The following is a 23,672-nucleotide window of genomic DNA, read 5'->3' on the forward strand; positions in this document are numbered from 1 at the left end:
ATAGAAAAAGGCGTAGTCGGCCCTCAGTCCTGCGGGTAACACAAGGCCGAAGATTGATGTGAAGGATATTTGAAACTGCTCTCGGAAAATTACATTGAAGGAACTTTAGTTCATTTATTTGGAAGAAAGCTCATTCCAATCTGTAAAAGGTCGTGTATAGGGACTAAACACGATCTTTACAATGGTCCAATCCAGAATAGCTTAATACTCTATAATAAACCAAAATGAAATGAAAAATTCACATAATTGGCTTAATTTGACAGGGAACCGCACAAGAGAATATTTACTATTAGTCAACATTTACAAAGCTTATCATGGATTCCATTAGGCGACAACTCCCAGCCAACTAGAAAGGGGTTATTTGCTTTTATACTTTGAAGTTAGCTTATCTTGTTTTCCCTTTGTGGTGCCTCTTTGCTCCCATTAATCTTTGCTTCCTGCAGGTGGAAATGGTATTAATCAACATTCACATTTATCTTCATATTTTGTCGTTAGGAATAATACAACCATTATGTGGTATATAAAAGGGGAAGACTTTCTGGTAATGATTGGACTTAGAGATGAGGTTCTTAAAAACTTAAAAGGGGATTGTGGAGTCTTGGCTCTTTCAAACGGGTCATACTCGGTTGTCATCTGTTCACTTGCATGATTATTAACCAGATATTTATACAAACACGTAGTAAACTAGTATTCAACAATTAACGTTACTGACATTATCTATTGGTTGCTATAAACATCTATCATGTTGTGTGGCTGATACATTAGGCGACCAAACCTCTAATCATGCAGAAAGATCTTTCATCTTTAAATAGGAATAGGATATATATTGGCATATAAACAGATGTTTTGGCCGACAACGTATGGCTTTTTGGTGTCCAATCTTCTATGCCACTATGAACGGAGCTCGACTGTTTCGCAAAGCGAGATGCCTAATTAGTTCCCTTCCCACACCCAATCCCTCCGAGAAATGGAAAAATGGTGAGTGTTAGGGCATCTCTAAGGGAAGATACAATATGCCATGCAATTTGTATTTTATATTTTTCCTGTCAGAAAACTCTCCAACGATAGAACATTCTATCTTCGTCTAGATGTAGATAAAAACCTATAATATGCGAGTGTTAGGGCATCTCTAAGGGAAATCTCTAAGGGAATATTGATAATTATCTATTTTGTCAATGGTTTTTGTAGACATTAACAAAATATGAGTGTTAGGGCATCTCTAAGGGAAGATCCAGTATGTCTTGCAATTTGTATTTTATATTTTTTTTGTCAGAAAATTCCCCAACGGCAGAACATCAATGATCTATCTTTGTCTAGATGTAGAAAAAAAACCTAAATTTACATTTGTTTTATATCTTTTGGTGATGAGTCCTACTAATATTCAAAGAGAAATAATATAACGAGTTCTCAAATTATCCTTCCCATTTGAGTAGAATTTTCATTTATATCTGTTGAAAATGTAAAATGAGATATAAATATAGTTTTTACATCTCAAATTTGCATTTCTTTGCTAGAAATGCTCTTAGCTTACAGTTTTTAAGAAAAATTGTACCGTTGAGATTCGTAAGAAATGATTCAAGGGCATTAACGGAAAGGCATTGAAAGTGGTATTATCATTTTTTGAGTCCCAAAAGTATTTTTTACGAATTAATTAATAAAAGAAAAATAGCTTTAGCTCGGAAGTGATATGTGGGAGCTTACATGATTATTTTTGGAAGCTTTCCATGCAAGTGGAATTTGCACGAAAAATGGTTTCATGATTGTTTTTGTAAAAATTCGCAAAACTATAAAAATCGTGAACATTATCTAACAATTTTTTGAGAAAAATACAACCGTTGAGTTTTCACAAGAAATGTTTAACAGACATTAAGGATAAGGTCACAAGGTCTTTGGAAGCGTTACTACTATTTTTTTTTGTAAAGAAGGTATTCTTGATGAATTTTTAAACTAACAAATAAATTTAAAAAAGCATTCATTTACCCTTTCTGAGAAAAATAAAACTGAAAAATATCGGGGGTGTTCCAGGGTAAGGTGGAGCTCTAAACCCTTTGGAGAAAATGTTCAGTGCATCTCCCGTATGCGGAAAAATCAAGACTCCGCATACGGCAGCCACACTGAAGATGATAGCAGAAAGCTCCGACTTTATCAGAACTCTACAAGTGACCATAAATAACCATTCCATGCCAAAACCAAATAGCTGAAATGAAAATTGTTTGCGGGACGCCTAATTGAACGAAGATGCTTTCTAGTTTCCAGACGTATTTTATCGTCGGACCGACATCTTGAAAGACAATGTACGTATGGATTATGGATTAAACAGTACAGGTTCAGGTTCTTAATACCTGGTACCCATGTTGCTAATGGACAAACAGAAAATATCATGGTCCAGCCGGCTATAATTTCTGGATCACAACCGAGTTGGCGAGGCCTGCCTGCTCAATTGTTTGACTCGGATCATTGAGGAGCTTGGGAGGGAACCCCATAATCTGCAGGTGATAATTTCTTGGACCCTCAGGCCTTGATGCATCAATGAAAGCGCGAATGTCACTGATGGTATGGTGGTAGTTAAAATGTCCAACGATGCGGGTTCCATCAGCCAACCTAAGTTGAACCGATGTTGATGGCAACTTTTCATCCACAACCAGGCCTGCAGAAGGGGTTGGAGCAGTGTTGAGAGGAGTTGATGCAGTCATTGACTCGGATGCTGCTGGAGTAGAGCTGCTACCTAGAGTTCTTCCCACACCCTGAAATGGAACATGTCGCTTCACCGGTTCCTGCAAGGACATAAATATTAATCCCTTGTAAAGTGAAATATGTCCACTAGCCTATGCAAACAGGCCATCAAAATCTAAAATACATTCTGACAGCAGAGAGATGCACTTTTTGTAGATATGACTTCATTGGAAAATCTTCAACTAAAATATTTCCGAGTGGAATTGTACAAAAGAGATCTTAAAGAGAGAACTCACTGGGCACTTTTCATTCCTCCTTATTAGATTAACATGAACTGAGGTACCTCTATCTGCAGGTTCCAACTCTTTTGGACATTCAGATTTTTTTATGCTCTGCATTGAGACAAAGAATGGAGATATAAAATATCATTTATGAGAATATCACGAAACCGAGCAAAACCAAACCAGTGCTTTGCATGAGTAATTTGCTGCCATTAATAAAGGAAATCAATGAACAAAGGAAATCAATGAACAACGCAGATTGTACAGAAAACCAGTTTAAAGGACAGTAACAATTGATTCTATAATCTACTAGTTTCTTTGTTCTTTTCTCAATTAGTCAAGCTTCCATTGACATTACCTCTAAGAAAGATGCATTTTCAGGATCGTCCAACCGCCTTAAAGGGCCATCATTTATAGTAAAACCGTTGGACCAGAAAATGATGTTGTGAACAACAGTCTCAGGCTGCGCAGGAGTAGGTTGTACAGTTTCCCCAGAAAGTAATCTACCAGTTCCAGCAAAGCTTCTGGAGCTTGAAGATGCACTAGAAGGATCAAAAGGCCCCTCTGTAGCTCCTAACTCCCTTGCCTGATCAAAAATGGAATCCACATCGTTATCCTTTGTAGGATCCTGGACAAGCATTCCACTGCAAATATTGTAATTACCAATGTTAGATTTTCTTCAATATTTCATGCAAAAATTATCAGCTTCTAGAATTGTTAATTTCTGTAAGATAAAAAAAAAAGAAAAGATTTTATTGAAACTTGGACACTAGCCATGAAAACAAGACTTGGGCATGACATAAGATTAAAAAAATTGAATCGAAAACACAGTCTAACAAATCATGGAAAGAAAAAAGAACTAAGCACAGTGTGCATAAAGTCATACTATTCCTTTCAAGGCATAGGCTACATTGTGATACATAACGGAACTAATATGCGATGCAAACCTGTAAATAGAATACTAAGTGAACATAGTATTGTAAATTGATCACTGAGTTTAACAAATATGAGTATAAACATTCAATAATCATACATGGAAGTATTCTTGTTGTAATACTAAGACACAAGATGGTACATAACTTGCAGCGGATTCCCGTAAAACTCATTTTCGAGCCATCTTAAGCTCCTACAAATATGTTCCTAATGGAACCCAGAAATGCCTACCCACAGTTAAGAGTTAAATAACAATTTCTGATCAAAATGAAATTAAAGGCAATATATCCTATTTACAACCCAATTGATGATAAATGCCCCCTTTTGATGGTATGACTGTATGCCCTCCAAAGAATCTTCCTGAAAATACTGATGTTAATCCTACACGGCATGGATGCAACAAGATTAGATAATCCTTAGTTGGATCAATGGTTCCTTGACGGTCGTGTCTGTTGTTGCAAGCACTGCTCGTGCAACCTGGGAGGCCCTAGAACAACAGTATGCATCCTCTTCCCAGAATAGGATTCTTTTTCTGCAAAATGAACTCCTTCAAACTAAGAAAGGTGATCTTTCCGTTGCTGATTACCTTGATATGAATTCCATAGCTCAGCTAATAATCTTGCCCTAGCTGGAAAACCAGTTAATGATGATGAATTGGTTCAAATAATTTTGGATAACTTGGTCCTGCTTTTGATACTCCATTGACAGTCAATTCAAATGCCAGGGCCAAGGTTATTCAAAATTATTAGAACCAATTTATCATCATTAATTGGTTTTCAACTAGGGGCAATATTATCAACAATGGAATTCATACAATCAAGGTAATCAACAACGGAAATCACCTTTCTTAGTTTGAAGGAGTTCATTTTGCAGAAAAAGAATCCTATTCTAGGAAGAGGACGCATACCCTTGTTATAGGGCTTCTCAGGTTGCCTGAGCAGTGTGCTTGCTTGCGATAGGACAGACGCCACCAATAAACCATTGATCCAGCTAGGGATCATCTGATCTTGTTGCACCTGTATTAACATCAGTATTTCCTGGAAGATTCTTTGGAGGGCATACAGTTGTACCATCAACATACCCCAATAAATCGCGAATCTTGAGGATGGGGAGAATTTGGGCCAACCATACGGGATAGTTGGTCCTGTCAAGTTTGATATTGACAATGGTGGTCATGGAGGATGAAAATGGATTGACGGGGAGATTGCAGAGGGTTAGGGTTGGTTGGCTGGGCAGCGTTGACATTGTTGTTGTCAGCGAAGGTGATGGGCTAGGTAAAAAAAAAATGAAGGATCTTTGTCGTTAGACAACATGTAAAACTTACAAGACTCGAGGTTATCAGTAATTTGCATGCCCTCACAATGATGGGTTGCTTGTATTTATAATGGTTTCCAGATCACATGAAGGTTTTGAAAACCTTATTTACACGCCAAGTTTGAAATTCAACCTGGACCTAACAGACTTCTTACTGGATAAGGCCGGAAGATTGAGATAACAAACTGAAGAGTTTGTATCGGAACTGGAAGTCTGACTTGGTCTAACAGTCTACACACAATTAAGAGTTCCATAACAGTTTCAACCCTTCTGACCAAAACGAAATTAAAGGCTATATATCCTACTTTCAACCCAACTGATGACAAAACGCCTCCTTTTTCTCACCAAAACATAAAAAATTTAGATTTCTATGTTTTAATTTATATAATTTGGCAAACAAGAGTGAAGAATAGGCAACGAAAAACATAAAAACTGTTAAATTCAAAAATTTACGGAACATGGGAATAATATAATTACAAACAAACCAGAAAGAAGAAGAATTTCATAAACCGAATAAAAAAAATATGATCCGAAAATTGAAAGAAATGTTGAAAAGGGATAATCGGAAAGAGAGAGAAGGACGGACCTTTTCTCGCCACCAGTGTAGTACTCCGGAGGGCCATCGGAGTCACTGTCCGAGTCCCCAGACCTCCGGTTAAGATCGGAAAGTGTACGGATTCCTCCGGTTCGACTCTTTTTCTTATCCTCCGACTCCATTTGCTATCTCGGTGTCGAAACCAGACACAGAGAGAGATCTTGATTATTGACTGACTGACCAGCTTTGTGAGCGCGTCACTTAAAACGTATTCAACGCACATCAGATGCGCGTGTAAAATATATTTCTGAAATTTACAGTTTACACCCCTCAAATTTGAGCTAACTACATATCACAACTTCATCTTTAGTGTTCTTTTCAAATGCGCCACGCTGTTTTATGTTTTTGCACATTGCACACTGAGGTTTCGGTGACCACTGACCGAACCAATTTATAAATTACCGTATAGAAATTCGTCTATTAAAATATTGTAAATCGGCTGACGTAAAATGCCAACCAAAATCGCTTTTTCGTAGTTGAAGAGGAACATCGCACAAACGGTGATGGTGAAAATGGCATTTCGCACCAGTCGAACAATACAGAACCGGAGCGCGCGCAACAGCGCGGGCCGTCTCAATCACTCCGTCGATGCGGGACTCTTATCCGCCGTACATCCAAACTTAGTCGATCGCGATGACGAAGATTCTCATGCGACGCTGAGTTCCGACTCGGACAGCTCCTCCGACTCCGATGGCGAGTCGACGCGGTTGTCGGGACTCGAGGCGAGCTTCCGAGTCGTGTCCGAGTCGATTCAGAGAATGGAGCAAGCGGAGCTGGAGATGGCCAAGGCAAGGGAGGCTCTGCGGCTGAAGGCGGAGAAGCAGCGGGTCGAGCTGGAGACCGAGTTGACACAGATGCTGCTGCAGACTCAGTTGCAGATCGCGTCGTTGGTTTCTCAGCGGCAGAGTCGTCCGAGTCGTAAAAGGAAGCGAGTCGAAGAAGACGAGCCGTCGTCGGAAGGAGCTTTGGGCTTGAGCCTCCTTCAATGCAATTTACTATTTTAGTCATTTCATTGGTAATAATTACTAATGGATGCCATCATTGGTTTGTGCCTTTCATTTAGGCATGTTGCCGCGTCAGCCGTAACATTCCTAATCAATAATGCAATGTAAAATTAAAACACATGACATCATCTTATTCGTTTAAAGTTTCAGGATTTTTGTTGCGCCAAAAGTTAGACCTTTAAGTCGATTTAGAGCTCTATCTTTGTACTCCAACATAGTCGGTTTAGAATCGGAGGAATAGAAAATCGAAGGAGGAGGAAAATGATGTAATTTAATTTGCCTTAGTTGTTTGATCATGGACAACTAATAATCTCATGCTGACTCCGCCAGGTGCCAATACGACTCTCGAACTGCAGAGGGCTGGCAATTATAGTCCGAGGATGGAGTAGACGGAGTTAGAGATTGCCAAGGCGAGCAGCGGTTTGAGCCGGAGCGCGAGTTGCCTAAGTTTCGATTGAAGATTGCAAGCGACTTGAACAAGATAAGTCATCCTTCATGTCTTACGGCCAGGCCGAGTTCTTTGCATTGGTTCAGTCAGTGACTCGGGGGATCAAATTTTATAGATGAAATTTACTATTTTAGTCATTACATTGGTTATATGCTAACTTGTCTGCTAAAATTTGGAGCGCGTATAAAATTATCATGGATATATAGCCTTTTATATGCCCATAAATAAGCATATCTATGAAATTAATCAACTACGAGCCTGCGCTTCTCTGTGCTGGAGTCGGAATTTTGGGGTGTTGGCTGTGCGGAACTGAGTAAACCCTTCTGTCGATTCCTAGCACTCTCGATGTAATGATGCAGAGGTGGAAGACGGCCTTGTTCTCCATCTTTGGGTACTTGTCCTCGGATTATCTGTCAAAACCGTGAAGATGAGCGTGCCAAAACTACGGTAAGAGAGAGCGAGAGGGATAAGAAGATGACGATATTCTTTACCTTTGATGCCCACGACCGCTCAGCTTGTTGACAGACATCTCTAATATCCCTTCCAGACATTCTGAAAACAGGAGGACAAGAAAAAGCATGAACTGATATTACAATTTCAAAACTATAGCATTGTTAGATTGATAAGCTAAGGAACGATATAATTGTACTCTGTAGCATATAAACATAAAATTAAAGTTCATTGACCCATAAAAACTCATAATGGTGTCGAGAATAACTCATTCCCACGAAGTAAAAACCAGGAGTCGGACTGGCATTGCCGTGCACATGGTGATTAAATTGGGGAAATGAGGTAAAAGATTTTTGTTTGTCAGAGTCTACGTAAAACTTACCCTTCGGTTGCTGATGCTAATTCTTCTAATTCAGCTTCGTTCAGGTGCTTTGCATACTGAGCTGCTATTTCCTTACGATTTTGCTGATCAGGTAGGTCAAACATGATAATTGAATCAAACCGACTGCACATTGTTGATAAAAAGTGAGCAAACAATTATGGAAACTTAGGGTTCTAACATCCTCCAAATAAGAAAACATACCTAATCAAGGCCAGATCAAGGTCTTGCTTTCTATTTGTTGCAGCAATTACAACCACCTTCTTATCTTGTTCAAATCCATCAATCTGTGCGGAAAGAGTAATACTTAATAAGGACATCACTTTAGCTTCTCAATCATCTAAGTTTCCGACTCAAATAAAAGGTTCATTTTCAGCATTATTGTGAAGTCATGAGTATCAAATTTCACCTGTTGCAATAAAACTGATAAGATTCTCCGTGTGGCTTCATGCATTTCGCTATCACGCGAAATAGCAAAAGAATCAATCTGAGTAGAGTCAAAATAACAGGAAGCAATGTTATCACATCACTGTACAACCTCCAACTGTATGATTTCAAATAGGATACAAAATACAACTACAGTCCTACAAGGGCATCATGTTACTAGGCTCACAGAAATATCTTAAAACTTGGGAGTTAGGATGAATGTCTCCTAAGGTGGCTAGGGATTTATTGCTTCAATTACCTCATCCAGAAAAATGATAGCACCATCTGGAAGCTGATTTGCAAGTGAAAACACTTTTCCTAATAATCGTTCACTCTCACCATAGTACTTGGACAGGATGACCTCAAGGGGTACGTATAACAATGGGACGCCCTGCGAAACAGTCACCGAACATGAGAATAGATTGACAGACCAAAAATGGTAGTGCCTAGCAGCTCACCGCTTGATTAGCAATGACACGAGCAGAAGATGTCTTCCCCGTACCTAAAATTGGATACACATTATATCAACACTAATGCATTGCATAATTCTCATAAGTTGCAAAAAGCAGGCACAAAAGAAGTGGACTACGCTCACACATTCAATATTTAGCAAACCCCTAAGACTATTTCTGTCGTTAAAACTACTGGTAACCAAAATCTCCCCAACTCATTCTCTCGACAAGCAAGAATAAAAGATATGTGAATAATTCAGTAGGTCAGTCGAAGAAAATGTATCTTGACAAATATAGTAAGTTATACAAGGTTGATCAGTGCACCTGGTGGCCCTTCAAAGAGTACAGCTCGAGGTCTATTTGACTCAAATTTACAACGAGTCCCACGGGCAATATCATCATATGTTTCAGGACTGAGCAGAGCCAACAGAATAGTGTCTTCTATATCTCTACACAAAGAGCAAGAGTAGCTGGTAAGAAACATAGGGTTTATTAATTTCATATATTATGGAAGAAAAAAAAAAGTTATCTACCTACCGTTTTTGCTGATCATATCCAGCAATATTGTCCCATGAAATTTCTTTTCTTGTGGAACTAAGATTGGGTTCATTAATTCCATAAATTCTCACTCCCATGGACTCAAGACTAGCTATTAGTTTATCTGCAGATGGCATTTGTGTTGTGGTATCTTCCCTCGGTTTTCTTTCCACGGTACTATTTTGCCATAACTTTGTCCCTGCTAATAGCAAAGCAGACACCAGAGCATCCAGCTCTTTGGGACTCAAGGTCCCATCCTTCATAAATTCAATTTCCTGCAATAATTTATGCTGACTGATATGAAAATCTTAAATTCCACCAGTTATTTACCTTTGGAGTTTGGTAATTGAAGCCGCACAAAGTAAAGGAGACAAATTGCAATAATATTCATAAACTGCATAAAACAGACTTACAGCTCTATCTGAGGAGGTAATTACTGAGTGGAACAAGAGAACTTGCAAATCTCCTTCGTCCTTACTCACATCTTTTAATTCCCCTCCATCACCTCCAGCTTCCTTCTTTTTTTCTGGGCGAGTTAGCATGAGTTGCCAAGCAGCTCCACTGACATATTTTGAAAGAAACAAATAGCACTACTTAGCATATTTGGGTTCACGAAACTGCAATTAATGATGAAGGGCTCGAACATAATGTTTAAGCAACTGTTATAGTTAGAACCGAGGAAACACTGAAAGGACCAAAAGCAATGCTCTAACAATACCTGTCCCAAGCACGTAGTGACATATCTAAACCACCACCACGTTCTTCTACCTTTACTCCAAGATGAGAAGCAAGATTTGCTATCAGCTGTGAAGCTTCACACGCCGGAGGAATTTGGAACTTGATGGAAACCTATACCCATTGTAAGATCGTATTAACGGTGTTCGAAAGAGTACAATACATGGATTCTTTTATGAGAACAAAGAACACAAAACAATTCAGTTAACCGCAATAACCTTTTGTCCCTTAACAGCAACAGTAAAGGGGGGATAAAAACCGCGTCCAATTCCTTTACTTCTGAGGAGGTCTAGAATTTGCTGTCGTTGTTTCTTGGTAATTTCGTCCAGGTCTACATGACTTTCACTAGCAGGAGGGTCAGCCGGCAAAGCGGGCTTGGAAATATCCTGCACAATTAAAAAATTCACATTAAAACTAGTTCAAGAATGCAGCTTTAACTCGTTACCTATTGAAAATCGACATAATCCACCAGAAAAATTGATGCACAGGTACCTCCTCTGCATCTGCATAAGCCACCTCTATGCCTCCAAGTCCGATCAAACCGGCCAACACGGCTGGAAACACAAGAGATTGGTGCTCAAAAGACCCTGCATTTGGCAATCATAGCATAAATTTTGAACTTATCCAATTCCAACTAATTATAATTAATATATTGACGAACAAAATGGCATAATCTCTAACATTCTTGAGCATAAAAACAAATAATTCAAACCATTTAGCACCAAAAATGTCTTGAAATTCAGAAAAGTTAAATCAAATTTACGAGTTTAGAGGGGGTTGCTTACGGTGGCAGAGAAGGCGAGGAATTGCGAGGTCAGGTGAAAGAGCACGCGGAGGATTAGGGTTTAGGGTTCTGCGGACGGGGACGGATCGCCATGTCCGAGCAGTTGTCAGCACTCGTCGGAAAATTGTCATAGCTTCTTTACTGAGGAGCTCAAGTAAAAATTTTGACCGCTATGTTTGATTGTATGCGTAATTGTGGCACGGAATGCCGGAACCCACTAAAAAATCTTATATATAGAGCGAGCAAGCAAGCAACCGCCCAAAACGCACCGCCGGTGGTTGCTGGTGTCGCCGCTGCGTCACGAAAACTGCGTTTTTAATAGGTGGGGTTGTTTGTATATTTATCAGACAAAGCCCATCTCTATTTTGGGCCCAATTGACAATTAAGTGTTAGTTTCGGGTCAACCTGTCAAGATCCGTTTATTAAATGATGGATCTTGGGTCAACATGTCCAACTCTTGTTTAAGAACACTACTTTTGGCTGCTGAAAATTCAGCAGCCGGTCCTGCTTACACCCAATCACGGATGAACACGTGTTCACCCGTGATTGGGTGTAAATAGGACCAGCTTCAGCAACCAAGTTCTTTCCCTTGTTTAATATATGGGTTTGAGTTTAGCTTCAACTCGTCTAATAAATGAGTTGAGTTTCCATTAAGAATAATGTTAGGGAGGTCAAATTTTGTAAAACAAATGATGTGGTGGTTGATGATTGGATTATTATTCAAGCGTTGATTAATGCACTTGTTTCTATTGGTAAATGGCCACTTGCATTATCCTTGGATTCATTAACTATTTTAATTAAATTGAACTAATGCTTGTTTTGATTGATTCAATGGTTGTCAAGATAGAAAATAAACTTAAACGGATTTTTGTTTAGTTCAAGATGCATGACCAATCTCTTAAAATGAAGCTGGTTTGTTGCACACAACTTAAGTCAAGCTAAAGTTCTCATATCTAAATCAAGATCCTACTGCACATAGCGAAAATCATTCTTACCACAAGCTATTAATAGGAAAGAGATTATCTCCGGATCTCTTCCACTAAGGCCACCAGATCAAGTGATCCGGACCTTTGAAATTTCATCCAACGCCAAAAAATTATTATAGTTTTTAAGAGATCAAAACAGATGGACCGTTAGATGAAAATTCAAAAGCTCGGATCGCTTGATCCGGTGAAAGTGATAGAGGGCTAAAAATAACAGACAACACTACTAAAGCATATTTTGGTTCACAACCCAGGATCAATGATAAAGGGCTAAAAAAAACGCAGCATAAAGTATAACCCAAAAGCGATAGAACTGAGGAAACACAGATAGAACCAAAATCATTTTTCTAACAGTAACTGCGCCAATGTTCAAAATAAAATAAGCGCGCATGTACACCACCACCACTTTCTATTATTAGTCCAAGAGAGGACTTTTTAGGTAGATAATTACCACCGACGCAATTCAAACCTTCAAATTTAACGGCGACGGTCAACTTAGTATAAGTTGTTACACGATGTATTCATTTTCTTAATAAATATTAGAATTAAATTGGCCTAATCACTGATCGATTCAATGTTTGCCGATATAAAGAATAAACATTAGATACAATGGAGCTGGTGTGTGGATATTGCTTGATCGAATTGAGATAACAAAAAAAATTGAGATACCATTATAGTAATGTTGCAGTTACAAGTAAATGCTCAAAACGTTATTATTATCTAGGAAACCGAGAGCCACAAAGACATATATAGTAGATAAGTAGAGTCTGGTTGGGACCTGCCACCCTTGGGTTCTGAATCCTCGATCATCATCATTCATCACTCACTGTGTCGTCCCTTGATGCTCACGACTAGGCAGTTTAAGTTTCTATAACTTGTATTCTTTCCAATTGCTTTTTGTTGGACCATCCCAACTTAGTTTGTCAACATGCATGCTTCTTTCTTGGAGATCCTTTTTTCGGGTTTTTTTTTATTTTTTTTATTTTTATTTTTTAATTTTTGATTTTGGATGGCCAATGCGTTTTGGGGTTTACTTTGATGCAACTACTATCTCCATTACAAAAATAAATAAATAAGGAATAAATACGTTAATAGATAATAGAAACAAACATGTCTCGTTCAAAACAACGACAAGCATCCGATGTAGCAAAGAAATAAACTTCATAAAAGTCGAATTATTAAGAACTAGGTATGCCTACATACTTTGTTCTATTAATAAAGGATCCAACTGACAGAAAAAGCACCAAGGAGTTAAATCATCTTGTCTTTCCCCTCATCGCTGGTCTGCTGGTGCTGCAAATTCATTCATCTGGCGCTCGGCGGGCTCGATCTGCAGAAGGTTATGAATTATGATTACTCATTTTTACAAATAGTATTAGTTATAGCATAATTTGATAAAGAGAGTAGGATGAATACCAAAAACCACTCTTTGTTTAAGCTAAAAAAAAGTTTTTGAACGCAAAGAACCCTTAGCTTTGTTGGTAAGGTTTATAAGAAATCCCATATCAAAAGTTCTAATTGAAGAAAGAAGGAGAATGGCCAATACAAGTCCACTACAGAACAAACAAAAGAGTTCGAATATAGAAAAAATACATACAATCCAACATTAAAACTCTCGTCCATAAATATTTAACACTCGCATATAAGTAATCGTACGTACCTTCCCACCAGCTAATTGTGAAGTAAAAGTAGCCACCAAAGCATCCACCTCCTTCAGACTCCAGACCCCATCCTTCACAAATTCAATTTCCTGCAATAATTAATGTAGATTGATATAAAAATCTCAAAAGCCAACACTTCTTTATCTTTGGTATGCTGAAGAAGCAGCACAAAGCAAAACAAGAACAAATGCAGTGCAATATATTAAAAAAAAAACATAAAATGTAGCCTTACAAATCTATCTGAAAAAGGAAGTACTGAGCGGAATACTTTAATTCGCAGATCCCCTCCTTCACCTCCAGTTTCCTTCATTTTGTCTGGGCGAGCTAGCATTATTTGACAATAAACTCGACTGACATAGTTCACAAGGAAATAAAGCACTACTAAGCATATTTTGGTTCACAAAACCACAATCAATGATAAAGGGCTAAAACAAACAGCTTAAAAATAACCCAAATGTGATAGTTAGAACCCAGGAAACACTAACAGAAGAAAAAATAATTTCTCTAACAATACCTGCGAGAAGGAAAAAAATAGTGGATGCGCGCATGTAAACCACTACCACTTTTTATTATTAATCCACGATCAGAAGCAATATTTGCAATCAGTTGTGCAACGTCACGAGTCGCAGGAGTTTGGAACTTGATTAAAACCTATAACATTGTAAACTAGGGTCAATTTGGTCGAAAGAGTGCTATATATATGGTTTGTTTTATGAGAAGAAACAAACCGCACATAATAAATCAATTAAGTGCAATAACCTTTTGTCCCTCAGCAGCACTAGGAATGAAGCGCAAAGCGGGTTTAGAAATATCAATATCCTGCAGAATTAAAGAACAATAAAACCAGTTCAAGAAGTATGCATGCTAATTGACATAATAATCTCACACAAATTTGATGCACAAGTTCGTTACTTTACTGTCCAGGTAGGAGTCATTTAGTGCATGGGCCAACGTTCTGTCAGTTGCTTGTAGTCTCAACTCTCTTCCCACTACGCTCTCTAGAAACGCAGACAATTTAGCCAAGTTTGCAGACGTTTGAGCCAGACCTCTGACCCCAAGTGCGGTCAAACCAGCTGCCAAACCAACCAACACAATCTCAGACGCAGTGGTATGAAATTGGTGCTCCAAAGTGCCTGCATTGCATTTAAAATTATAAACATGCATAACCTTCCAGTTATAAATTAATTAATTGACAATTAAAATGGAAAAATCTCTAACATAACCAACAACGTAACATAATGCACGAATCATTCTTATTCTTGAGCAAGCATAAAAATAAATAATTCAAACCTTTTAGCCCAAAAAATTCATGGCAAGTTCTGTATCTATTTATTCCTCACTCTTTAGTGTAAATATATTAGAAAAACCCAAATATGATTTCCATGTCAAAGACCACTAGAAAAGTCCTGAAAAATTCACAAAAAAAATTATTGAGAATTAAATTTACGAGAGAAAGGTTACTTACGGTGGCAGAGAAGGCTAGGAAATGGGAGGTGAGGTGAGAAAGCGCGCGGAGGAGGATTAGGGTTTAGGGTTTGACGGACGGGGACGGATCGCCAGGTTCGACCAGCTGTCAGTGCTCGCCTCAAAATTGCCATAGCTTCTCTCTCAAGAGTCAACTGAAATTATCGATCGATCGCCGTGTTTGTTGTGTCATGGAAACTGCGTTTTTATCTTATCAGGGGGTGTTTGTTGTGTCAAGGAGACTGTGTGTTTATTTTATCAGTGTTTGGATCAAAACTTGAACTTTGGGCCCAAGAAAGGGGCTGGCCCAAAAGGATTCCTGAAAGAAGAGTCGGCCGGAGCCCAGCAAATTGGCCGAAGCCCAACCGAAACCCAGAAAAGCAGAAAATGCCTTTTCTAACTTGGTGCAGCTCATGAATACCACTTGCTCACCTACCCAAAGGCCAAGTGGTATAGACTGACCAGCTATACAGCCCATAAAGTACTTTATAATGGCAGAACAAGTAAAATAGCTGATGAGTCACTGCCTCTCAAGTTGCATTCGGGCAAGGCTGCTGCTACAAGAGGCCAAACTGGGTTGTCTATAAAAGAAAGAGAAATCAGGAAAAAAAACACTCAATCAAACAAACTAATGTAAGCACAAACTCTGCTCAAAGCCAGATTTGCCTTCAAAACGAAGCTGTAGTCAGCTCAAGCCTTCATCCCTCTCGGGACAAGCCTTCACTCAAACCTTTGTAATAGCTCTGCTACCTTGTTCAACCTTGCTGTAGTATCGATTTCTCTTTGTAAACTCCTCTCCTTACTTCCCTCTAAAGCTCTCAGACCCTTGATAAGCCACAAAGATAGGGACCATCAAGACGATCAGGCTTGCCCGACAAGGTTAAACCTTGCCCTACCTTCTAGTGTTCTAAACATGTTCTACATATCATATCGTCATCCATCAGATATTCTATAAGAACACGGGTTATAGGAAAAATAGTAGTAATTCAATCTAGCCTCAGTAAGCATATTATCTCAAAGCATTTCATAAAACATAATTGTGAAATCATGCTTTTCATGTGTGCATTTCTACTATCAAAACATGCATTTTTAAAAGGGGTTCACTCACCGTACACCGTTGGTGCAACGCCGTACCAAATAGGAATAACGGAACCGCTGCTATTAATTGCACCTAAGCACATAGATGATTCATTTAGTCAAACTCTACTCAAACGACTTAATTTGGAAAACGGACTTCAAAAACAGGTCAGGACATCGAAATTAGCCTAGGAGAGGACGAAAACCCGAAAAGTCAATCCTACAGTCAACGTTGACCGTTGACCGCTCAAAGTTAAGGTCAACGCTGATAGTTGACCAATCAACGGTCAAACGGGGTCAAAGTCAACGGGTCTGGGCTTGGGTTGGGCTTGAGCTTTGGGCTTCGGTCCAAATGGTTTAGGGCTTAAAGATAATGGGCTTAGGGCCTTGATTCAAAAAGGCCCAAAGGCCTTTAGCCTAAGGGTTTCTGGGTTCAATAAGGGGGCGGGCCGAAGGCCCTTGAATTAAAAACGGCCCAAGGTCCTTAACTAAAAACAATTAAAATAAATTAAAAATAAAAAGGAAAATGGGTTTGGGTTGGGCTCGGCAGAAAGACCCAAAGGCCTAAGTTTGTTGGGTCGCCGGACCCAAGGAAGAAGAAGGCCGAAATTCGGCCGGAAAACTACACAAACTTTAAACGTCCATAACTTTGTCAATACTCGATGAAATCGAGTGATTCAAAAACGAAAGTTGTAGTTCTCGAAGAGACAAAGAGAATGGTACCTCGCTAGACGTTTAACTCGCCGTGGTTTGACCGGAAAATGCCTCGAAAGCCGCCGGACTCGCCGGAAACTGGGTAAGATTCAAATGAGTATAACTTCTTCAATACCCAACGAAATTGGGTGAAACAAAAAAGAAAGTTGTAGTACTCGACGAGACGAAGAGATTGATACCTTGCACACCGGCCAACTCACCGTGGTTTGGCCGGACATTGCCTCGAAAGTGGCATTTCTCGCCGGAAAAACTGGGAAAGTCTTCCCCGGGTTATTTCTGTGCTATATCCTCGATCCGCAAACATATCTCAAGTTAGATTTAGGTTACAAGGACGAAAATGAGAAGAGTTCAAGTGTCCCGAGGCTTACCTAAATCGGAGGGACGAGAAACCTCACCGGAGTTCTTCCTTCGAACCAACGCTCGATGATTCCTGCTTCTTCGTCGATTTTTAAGGATGCAGGAAGGGAGATGGAGGATGCTGGTGGTTCAGCAGCGTGTGTATGTATGTCTGTGTGTGTGTGTGTGGAGCTCGGGCAAAAGGAGAGAGTGCAGAGAGAGAGCACGGGAAAAGGAAGAATGAGAGGACTGAGAGGGAAGAGAGAAGAGAGACTCGGGGGACAAAAAGATCAGGGGTGGGCCCTTTGGGCACACCATTTAAAGGTCAAAAATCATTTTTAAAAGGAAAGTATCCCTACACTTACTGAAAATACAAAAATACCCTCTTTGTTCCGTAAATTCCAAGACGGGTTGTTACACCCTGCCTCTCTTTCTCTCTTTCTCCTCCATCAAACCTGAATAAATAATTCGATTAATCCCAATGCTCTGAAACTTTCCCAATACCAAACACAATCACAATGGTGTGAGGAAAAAAAATGGAATTCCAAAGAAAATGCAACTATCAGCAGCAAAACCAAAACGCAAGCAAAAAAAAAAAAAAAAAAAAAGAAAGATGTAATAGATATCCAGCAAACCTCCAAAGACTTTGGACATGGACATTCTCTTAAGGGTAGTGTCCATCAAAATCCTCTTGAATTAAAGGTGCGTTTGCGAAGAGTTTTACGGTTTGCAATTCAAAATCAGGAAACAGACACATCGTGTGTTTGAATTTAAATGGAAAAGGTCGCACGAAGTGCGAATCATAGGAGATAGAAAAAATAGAACCAGGAAACGGACACTGCAAGACAGTGTCTAAATCGCAACGTAAAAAAAAAAAAAAAGGAATCATGAAACAGACATTGTAAAAAACAAAACCAAGAAACGGACATTGCATTGCAGTGTCTGAATCCAAATGTAAAAATAATATAAGAAAAAGAACAGCAAACGGACATTGCATTGCAGCTGTAATGCCACATTTTGGAATTTTTGTTTATCTTAAATGCATTTAAGTATCACAATACATGATTGACTTATTTATAATTAGCATAAATATGATTGATATATTGTTAATATGGTAACTTTTTATTGATTTTATACCAAATCACCCTTTTTTAATCTATTTTTAAACTTATATGGATACATTCTTTTTTGTTAATTTGACAATGTATCCATGTCAAGTTTAATCAAAGAAATTTACTAATGTTATTACGCCTAATATCTTTTTTTTTTTTTTTGTGGTTTTGAATAATGTACCATGTTGTGGTACAATAATTTATTTCTTTTTGTTAATTTTGATAATAGTACCCATGTTTATATATATACATTATGTGAGAGTGTAATTTATTTTATTATTTTTAAACCCACATAGTTTGTAATTTAAAAAAAAATCTAGTAACCTACATAGAAATACACTATTACATTAATGGTAGGGACTTCGATAAAAAATTAAAAATTAACAAGGTTTCAGCAAATAATACTAATAGTTATGGATCACATCCAAAGTGTCCCAAATAAATAATCAAACCATTTACAACGAAAAAGTCTTGAAATTTCAAAAAAGTTGATAGAGAGGGGTTACTTACGGTGGCAGAGACGGCCATGAGAAGGAATTGGGACGAGGTGAGGTGAGAGAGTGCACTGAGGCGGATTAGGGCTTAGGGTTTGACAGAGGGGGGCAGAGGATCGCCATGTTCTAGCAGCTCTCGGCTACCTAATCATTGCCAAGGTTAGCTGAAAGGACACGTGACAGATGATTAGGTGTATGATGAACATACACCATAATTTATGGTGGTGAGGAAAAATGCTTCCTAATCTCTAACATTCTTGAACAAGCATAAAAATAAATAATTCAAACCATTTATCAAGAAAAAAAAAGGCCTTGACATTCAGAAAAAAAAAATTGAAATTTATGAGTTTAGAGAGAGTTTCTTAGGTGATAACCATCACCATCACTCGAGGAGGGCAATAAGCAAAAAAAATTCATGAACAAATGTGTACAATCTACCCTGTCATTTTGTGTCTATCTAGCAAAAGCCACAAAATTCAACCAGCCGTCCTCCCAGCAACTTTGAATGAATATCTTTTCATAGAAGGAAAAGTTACTTTTCTGTAAAATATTTGGAGGAGGATTGTCTGCCCTCCAAGTTCCCGTGCCCTCCCATGCCCTCCTGATTGTGTGGTCACGGTTAAACCACGTTAATATTTTATATTATTATTCATTTTTGTCTTATTATCTCTATAAAAAAATAATATAAAATATTAACGTGACTTAACCGTGACCACACAAAACAGAAGGGCATGGAAGGGCACCGAAACTTGGAGGGCAGACAATCCTCCTCCAAAATATTTCCCTACCAAGTACCAACTCATCTTTTGAAGAAACCTTCTGGTGATGACTGATGGGCAAGTAAAAAGTCGTTAGACTCGCCCAAATGGATGTTTGGTTTGTTGGCAATGTTTAGGTTGTCGAATCTTTTACGGTGAAAATTAAATTCATCTTCTTTTAGTGGCTCGCTCTAAGTTGGACGAAATTATATTTATATTTGTTAAATTAATTTAATATTTGCAGCGACGGAGTTAGGATTTTCAAGTAATAGGATCATAATTGACAACAAAACTTCATTGAACCATTTCGTCTAGCACTCGGCGGACACTTGTAGATTCTTGTCGACATTTACCAAAATCTTACGCCAACGTATGTCTCGACAACTACTTAGTAGAGACTTTTCGAAGGCAGCTTATAGGAAACTGTGAAGTAATGTTGAAGACTGACAAGACTTGTCAACTAAGACATTTAATGGAGCACTTGGTTCACACAATAGAGTCGTACACAATAAAAAAAGAAAAAGAAAAAACAGAGACACATGTTTGATAAAAGAAAACAAAATTAGAAGGACGAGGTTATGATTTTAGTTTGCCAAAATTAGAAGCAATGAAATATACAAAGGGATTTTGAAGCTGTTGGGGTAATTGACAACCAATGACCCCATAAGCTCCATCACTGACTACCTTGATCGTTGTTTGATCGCCCTACGTCTACTAGGACTTAACTGATTAAATTAGACTGGGACTCCGAATGTTTTTCCGTCCTAGGCACCAAACAGCTACTAGACTTGGCAAGTTATATGGGCAGTGAAAGATAGCAACAAACGTCTTTTGAGGTACAGGACCACAGGAACCCATCCACTCGGATTGTAACTTGTAAGGCCATGAACAATTTATTCATGGAGAATTATCACCATCCTAAAATCCGTATACTAGGAGGAGGAGTAGTAGCTGGTACCAGGGAACCAATTTTGTGAAACCTTAAAAACCCACACCACTTTCTTATTGTGATAAATCATAAAGGCATATTCCCATCCCATCCCTCACTTTCTTGGTTGCTTTGCCATGCTTCCCATTTGCATTTGCAATTTTGCATATATGGAGTCAAGATATTGGCATATTTAGGTTATGCCACAAATGCAAATTCAAATATGTAGTCGGTTAAAAATAGCATAAGCTAGTTGGTTAGAATAATGCTTTAGTCAATTGTTATGTTCTAAGAGTAACTACAGTCTCATCCATTTACATTTTCGAGATATATAAATGTTTTTTTTTTTTTTGCTAGAACGAGGGAGATATAAATTTAAATTTGATACCACCCCTTCTTCAACTGACTAGACAATTGCTATTTTTTCTATTTTCTTTTGGAACAATTTTTGCTTCAACATTGAAAATTGTCTCTAAGATATCGAACGGTGAAGATTGTTAAAAAAGTCCGACTATTTGACAGGCTAGACCATTGAAGACCAACACTTTGGGAGATGGAATAGAAAACGTAAGGTTATAAAAATACTTAATATACTATTTTTAGGTCTAAATTTTTCAGTCGAAGATTTTTAGTTTCTAAATTTAATAACGAGAAGATATTTGTTAAAAAAAAAAAAAAGAGAAGATATGGATACAAATTTATCAAATTAGAGCTCGAAGACTTTGATTCATTGTTGCTCGTATAGGATTGTTGGAATTAAAGCTTGTTCTTGGTAGATTGAGCTAGTAAATTTCTGGAACATTGATGAGAAACTTGTCAATGACTATCTTAACTGAGAAATCAATAAAAAATTTGGTTTTGGACTTAAATTTTAACAAATTTTACCACAAGGGTTTACAATCCGAATTTGCTTATCACAACAACTATCTTTTGCATACCCTAAGTTAAATATAAATAATACTTAATGAAAAATTAAATACATAAAGGACGATGAACGATTATAATAATGAAATCTTTAGGAAAAGGCTTCTGGCGATGATTCTTTTTCAATAAAGTCAAGCTTCAGAAATCCATAAAAGTAAGCATAGAAAGTGCTCAAAAGTCAAAACTAACCTCAATATTAAACCTGATTTAAAATCAGCAAAATATATACATTAAGCTTACTTTTCGATCTAATTACATGAGAAAAGAAGAAACTTTTCCACTTAGTGAAGAAATAAAGAGAATATTATACAAAATCATACAAAACTAAGTTGCATAGTGAAAGATAGGATTAAGTGATGACTAATGAGACGATTAATTAAATACTTAATACACCTTCTTAGTGAAAAGGCTGCGCAGATTAAAAAGATTACCACCAGCCCCACCATTCCCACCGACGCCATTGCCACCTCCACCGTTAACGCCGCCGATAACACCACCACGAAGGTTGATGCTGCTGCTGCCACCGCCGACCCCGACTCCTACAGCACTATTCTCACTTCTACAGCTCAAATGGCTTCTGTACCCAATACAGATCGGAACATTCAAATTCAAGACTCTAGCTTTCGAGCCACTGCCGCCGGCGACAACTGATCCGGCGGTTTTTTTGCTCCGGCGAATCTCGGGTACTTCTTGTTTTGTGCCCTTTTCAGCATTTCGAGCTTGTGGTTCGGAGTTGCTCTTTGCAGCCGCGGAGGCTCCACGCCTGACCTGCCAAACCGGGCTGCTCCGACCCAAATGGACTCCGGGCCGACCCGGACTCGCGGGCGGCCACTTTCTAGACTTCGAATCCCCGGTTGAGTTGCTCCTTGAACACGGCGCACTGTTCACCCTTCGGGTCGCTTGAGCTCCGAATGGTTTGGGTCGGGTATACACGTTTCCGGCGGATCTACTGCGCGAAAATGGCCATATATTAATGTTCAGCTCGGCCGAGCTCGCTCCGCTCCTGCCGCCCTTCCGCTCTTTCTTCTTGTCTTTGTCTTTATCTATCTCGTCGCCTTTGACTGATTTCTTCTCCCCCTTCTTGAAAATGTCTCTCCAACGCTTAGATGCGGTTAGAACCGGAGCAGCTGACAACTCGGGTCCTGGGCCCGGTTCCGATTCCGGGTCCGGTTCCAATAAGGGTTCTGGGTCAGGCACAGGTGGTTGCGAGATGGGTTGTGTATTTGGGTCGGAAAATCTTGGATATGGGTCAGGTGGGTCGGAGTTGTTAGGGAGAGGCCGGGGGAGGAGGTGGAGAGGGAGGAGGACGCCATCGACGAAGAGCTCGTCGGCGGAGAGGAGATTGGGCTGAGGGCAAGAGGGGTTTCTCCAGAACTCGAACTCGGGAGAGTTCGAATCGGTGCTGGTTCGCCTTCTTCGACTGCTGCTCTGTGAAAGGAGGGGTTTGAATTTGGGGCTGTGCTCCATTGAGACGGAGATCTTGGAGAGAGAGAGAGAGAGAGAGAGAGAGAGAGAGAGATGACTGAAGTGGGAAGTTTGTTTTGTTTCCTGATGAGTCGGGAGTAAGCGATCTCACGTTGTATTCTTTTTTTTATTCAAATTACAACACATGAATTTGGTTTTTTCAATTAATAGATACGCGGAATGATAAAATAATGTGGCGCTATTCTCGTCACATATAAATTTCTCGATAAATAGAGTTGAGAAAGAAACTTACATGATAAAACAGTAACGCTAAAATTGTGACATCTCAAACTTAAATCTAATAGCAGGAGAAGAAAAGTTGGGTGATGACTATTTTATTTTATACAACGTTATTTTACATTAAGAGGGTGACCACCATTCAGTGTTGTTGAGGCCTATTTCTCTGCATCGAAGGGGCAAGCTTCTAACTCTAAAGGAGAATAATGGTGATGTCCCTCTTTCTGATTCTACCTATTGATTCTCTAAACAGTAATGGCTAATGCATTTGGTGAATTTAAAGTGTTTGGTGAGACAGTTGAATCCGAAGGTATGCCACATATTTATTATGGAATGTATAACTAAATGCATTATTTATGCGGACACGCAAATGCGAATTCATTCCCAATTGACAGGTTAAATTTTCATTAACTAAAAATGACTATTAAGCATTCCTTGCGCGTATAAGCAACTAATTGACTGGTACGAACATTTCTTCCTCTTTGTTAGCGGTAATTCAGTAACCAACT

At 38.8% G+C, this 23,672-nt stretch overlaps 5 protein-coding genes and 1 long non-coding RNA gene across 8 annotated transcripts; 1 reads left to right on the forward strand and 5 right to left on the reverse strand.

Annotated features, from left to right (window-relative positions):
• Positions 1–2,181: 2,181 nt before the first annotated feature.
• LOC126586093 (plant UBX domain-containing protein 4-like) lies at positions 2,182–6,194 on the reverse strand. Its single transcript, XM_050250794.1, has 4 exons — positions 5,788–6,194; positions 3,313–3,598; positions 2,970–3,065; positions 2,182–2,774 (listed from the first exon to the last, which is right to left on the reverse strand). Exons 1-4 carry the CDS (start codon positions 5,916–5,918, stop codon positions 2,394–2,396), a joined length of 894 nt encoding a protein of 297 aa, XP_050106751.1. The 5' UTR covers positions 5,919–6,194; the 3' UTR covers positions 2,182–2,393.
• A 105-nt stretch (positions 6,195–6,299) lies between these two features.
• On the forward strand, positions 6,300–7,498 carry LOC126586094 (uncharacterized). Its single transcript, XM_050250796.1, has 2 exons — positions 6,300–6,811; positions 7,131–7,498. The coding sequence occupies exon 1, from the start codon at positions 6,300–6,302 to the stop codon at positions 6,798–6,800; it is 501 nt and encodes a 166-aa protein (XP_050106753.1). The 3' UTR covers positions 6,801–6,811; positions 7,131–7,498.
• LOC126586092 (uncharacterized) lies at positions 7,339–11,323 on the reverse strand. Of its 2 annotated transcripts, none has more exons than XM_050250793.1 (14): positions 11,013–11,323; positions 10,720–10,814; positions 10,446–10,613; positions 10,211–10,341; positions 9,906–10,053; positions 9,493–9,767; positions 9,280–9,404; positions 8,962–9,005; positions 8,763–8,894; positions 8,487–8,564; positions 8,282–8,364; positions 8,081–8,203; positions 7,740–7,800; positions 7,339–7,658 (listed from the first exon to the last, which is right to left on the reverse strand). In XM_050250793.1, the coding sequence occupies exons 1-14, from the start codon at positions 11,140–11,142 to the stop codon at positions 7,491–7,493; spliced, it is 1,761 nt and encodes a 586-aa protein (XP_050106750.1). In that variant the 5' UTR covers positions 11,143–11,323; the 3' UTR covers positions 7,339–7,490. The 2 variants fall into 2 exon arrangements, 1 of the variants encoding a protein (XP_050106750.1); XR_007610739.1 differs by having other exon boundaries at positions 7,571–7,658; positions 8,081–8,163.
• Positions 11,324–13,063: 1,740 nt separating this feature from the next.
• On the reverse strand, positions 13,064–15,716 carry LOC126585139 (uncharacterized). 2 transcript variants are annotated; one of them, XM_050249529.1, is made up of 7 exons: positions 15,121–15,716; positions 14,568–14,728; positions 14,415–14,474; positions 14,170–14,306; positions 13,888–14,005; positions 13,655–13,744; positions 13,064–13,324 (listed from the first exon to the last, which is right to left on the reverse strand). In XM_050249529.1, the coding sequence occupies exons 1-7, from the start codon at positions 15,251–15,253 to the stop codon at positions 13,268–13,270; spliced, it is 756 nt and encodes a 251-aa protein (XP_050105486.1). In that variant the 5' UTR covers positions 15,254–15,716; the 3' UTR covers positions 13,064–13,267. The 2 variants fall into 2 exon arrangements, with proteins under 2 accessions (XP_050105486.1, XP_050105485.1); XM_050249528.1 differs by having other exon boundaries at positions 14,568–14,788; positions 15,121–15,507.
• A 314-nt stretch (positions 15,717–16,030) lies between these two features.
• On the reverse strand, positions 16,031–17,508 carry LOC126585140 (uncharacterized). Its single transcript, XR_007610335.1, has 4 exons — positions 17,279–17,508; positions 17,090–17,191; positions 16,920–16,988; positions 16,031–16,290 (listed from the first exon to the last, which is right to left on the reverse strand). It is a non-coding gene; the product is annotated as an uncharacterized LOC126585140 (long non-coding RNA).
• A 4,122-nt stretch (positions 17,509–21,630) lies between these two features.
• On the reverse strand, positions 21,631–23,091 carry LOC126584718 (uncharacterized). Its single transcript, XM_050249044.1, has one exon. It carries the CDS (start codon positions 22,927–22,929, stop codon positions 21,847–21,849), a length of 1,083 nt encoding a protein of 360 aa, XP_050105001.1. The 5' UTR covers positions 22,930–23,091; the 3' UTR covers positions 21,631–21,846.
• Positions 23,092–23,672: the final 581 nt, after the last annotated feature.

Source organism: Malus sylvestris, chromosome 10, assembly GCF_916048215.2.
Source record: "Malus sylvestris chromosome 10, drMalSylv7.2, whole genome shotgun sequence".
Lineage (NCBI taxonomy): Eukaryota > Viridiplantae > Streptophyta > Magnoliopsida > Rosales > Rosaceae > Malus > Malus sylvestris.

What these genes read in the sequence shown, in the direction of transcription:
- LOC126586093 (XM_050250794.1), bottom strand. Translation starts at nt 5,918, where the DNA reads ATGGAGTCGGAGGATAAGAAAAAGAGTCGAACCGGAGGAATCCGTACA. An exon ending in TACACTGGTGGCGAGAAAAG is followed by an intron (nt 3,599 to 5,787) that starts GTCCGTCCTTCT and finishes CAATATTTGCAG; the next exon opens with TGGAATGCTTGTCCAGGATC. An exon ending in AAAATGCATCTTTCTTAGAG is followed by an intron (nt 3,066 to 3,312) that starts GTAATGTCAATG and finishes GTCTCAATGCAG; the next exon opens with AGCATAAAAAAATCTGAATG.
- LOC126586094 (XM_050250796.1), top strand. Translation starts at nt 6,300, where the DNA reads ATGGTGAAAATGGCATTTCGCACCAGTCGAACAATACAGAACCGGAGC.
- LOC126586092 (XM_050250793.1), bottom strand. Translation starts at nt 11,142, where the DNA reads ATGACAATTTTCCGACGAGTGCTGACAACTGCTCGGACATGGCGATCC. An exon ending in TTGCTGTTAAGGGACAAAAG is followed by an intron (nt 10,342 to 10,445) that starts GTTATTGCGGTT and finishes CAATGGGTATAG; the next exon opens with GTTTCCATCAAGTTCCAAAT. An exon ending in CTATCATTTTTCTGGATGAG is followed by an intron (nt 8,565 to 8,762) that starts GTAATTGAAGCA and finishes GACTCTACTCAG; the next exon opens with ATTGATTCTTTTGCTATTTC.
- LOC126585139 (XM_050249528.1), bottom strand. Translation starts at nt 15,253, where the DNA reads ATGGCAATTTTGAGGCGAGCACTGACAGCTGGTCGAACCTGGCGATCC. An exon ending in ACTCCTACCTGGACAGTAAA is followed by an intron (nt 14,475 to 14,567) that starts GTAACGAACTTG and finishes TTAATTCTGCAG; the next exon opens with GATATTGATATTTCTAAACC. An exon ending in GTGCTGCTGAGGGACAAAAG is followed by an intron (nt 14,307 to 14,414) that starts GTTATTGCACTT and finishes ACAATGTTATAG; the next exon opens with GTTTTAATCAAGTTCCAAAC.
- LOC126584718 (XM_050249044.1), bottom strand. Translation starts at nt 22,929, where the DNA reads ATGGAGCACAGCCCCAAATTCAAACCCCTCCTTTCACAGAGCAGCAGT.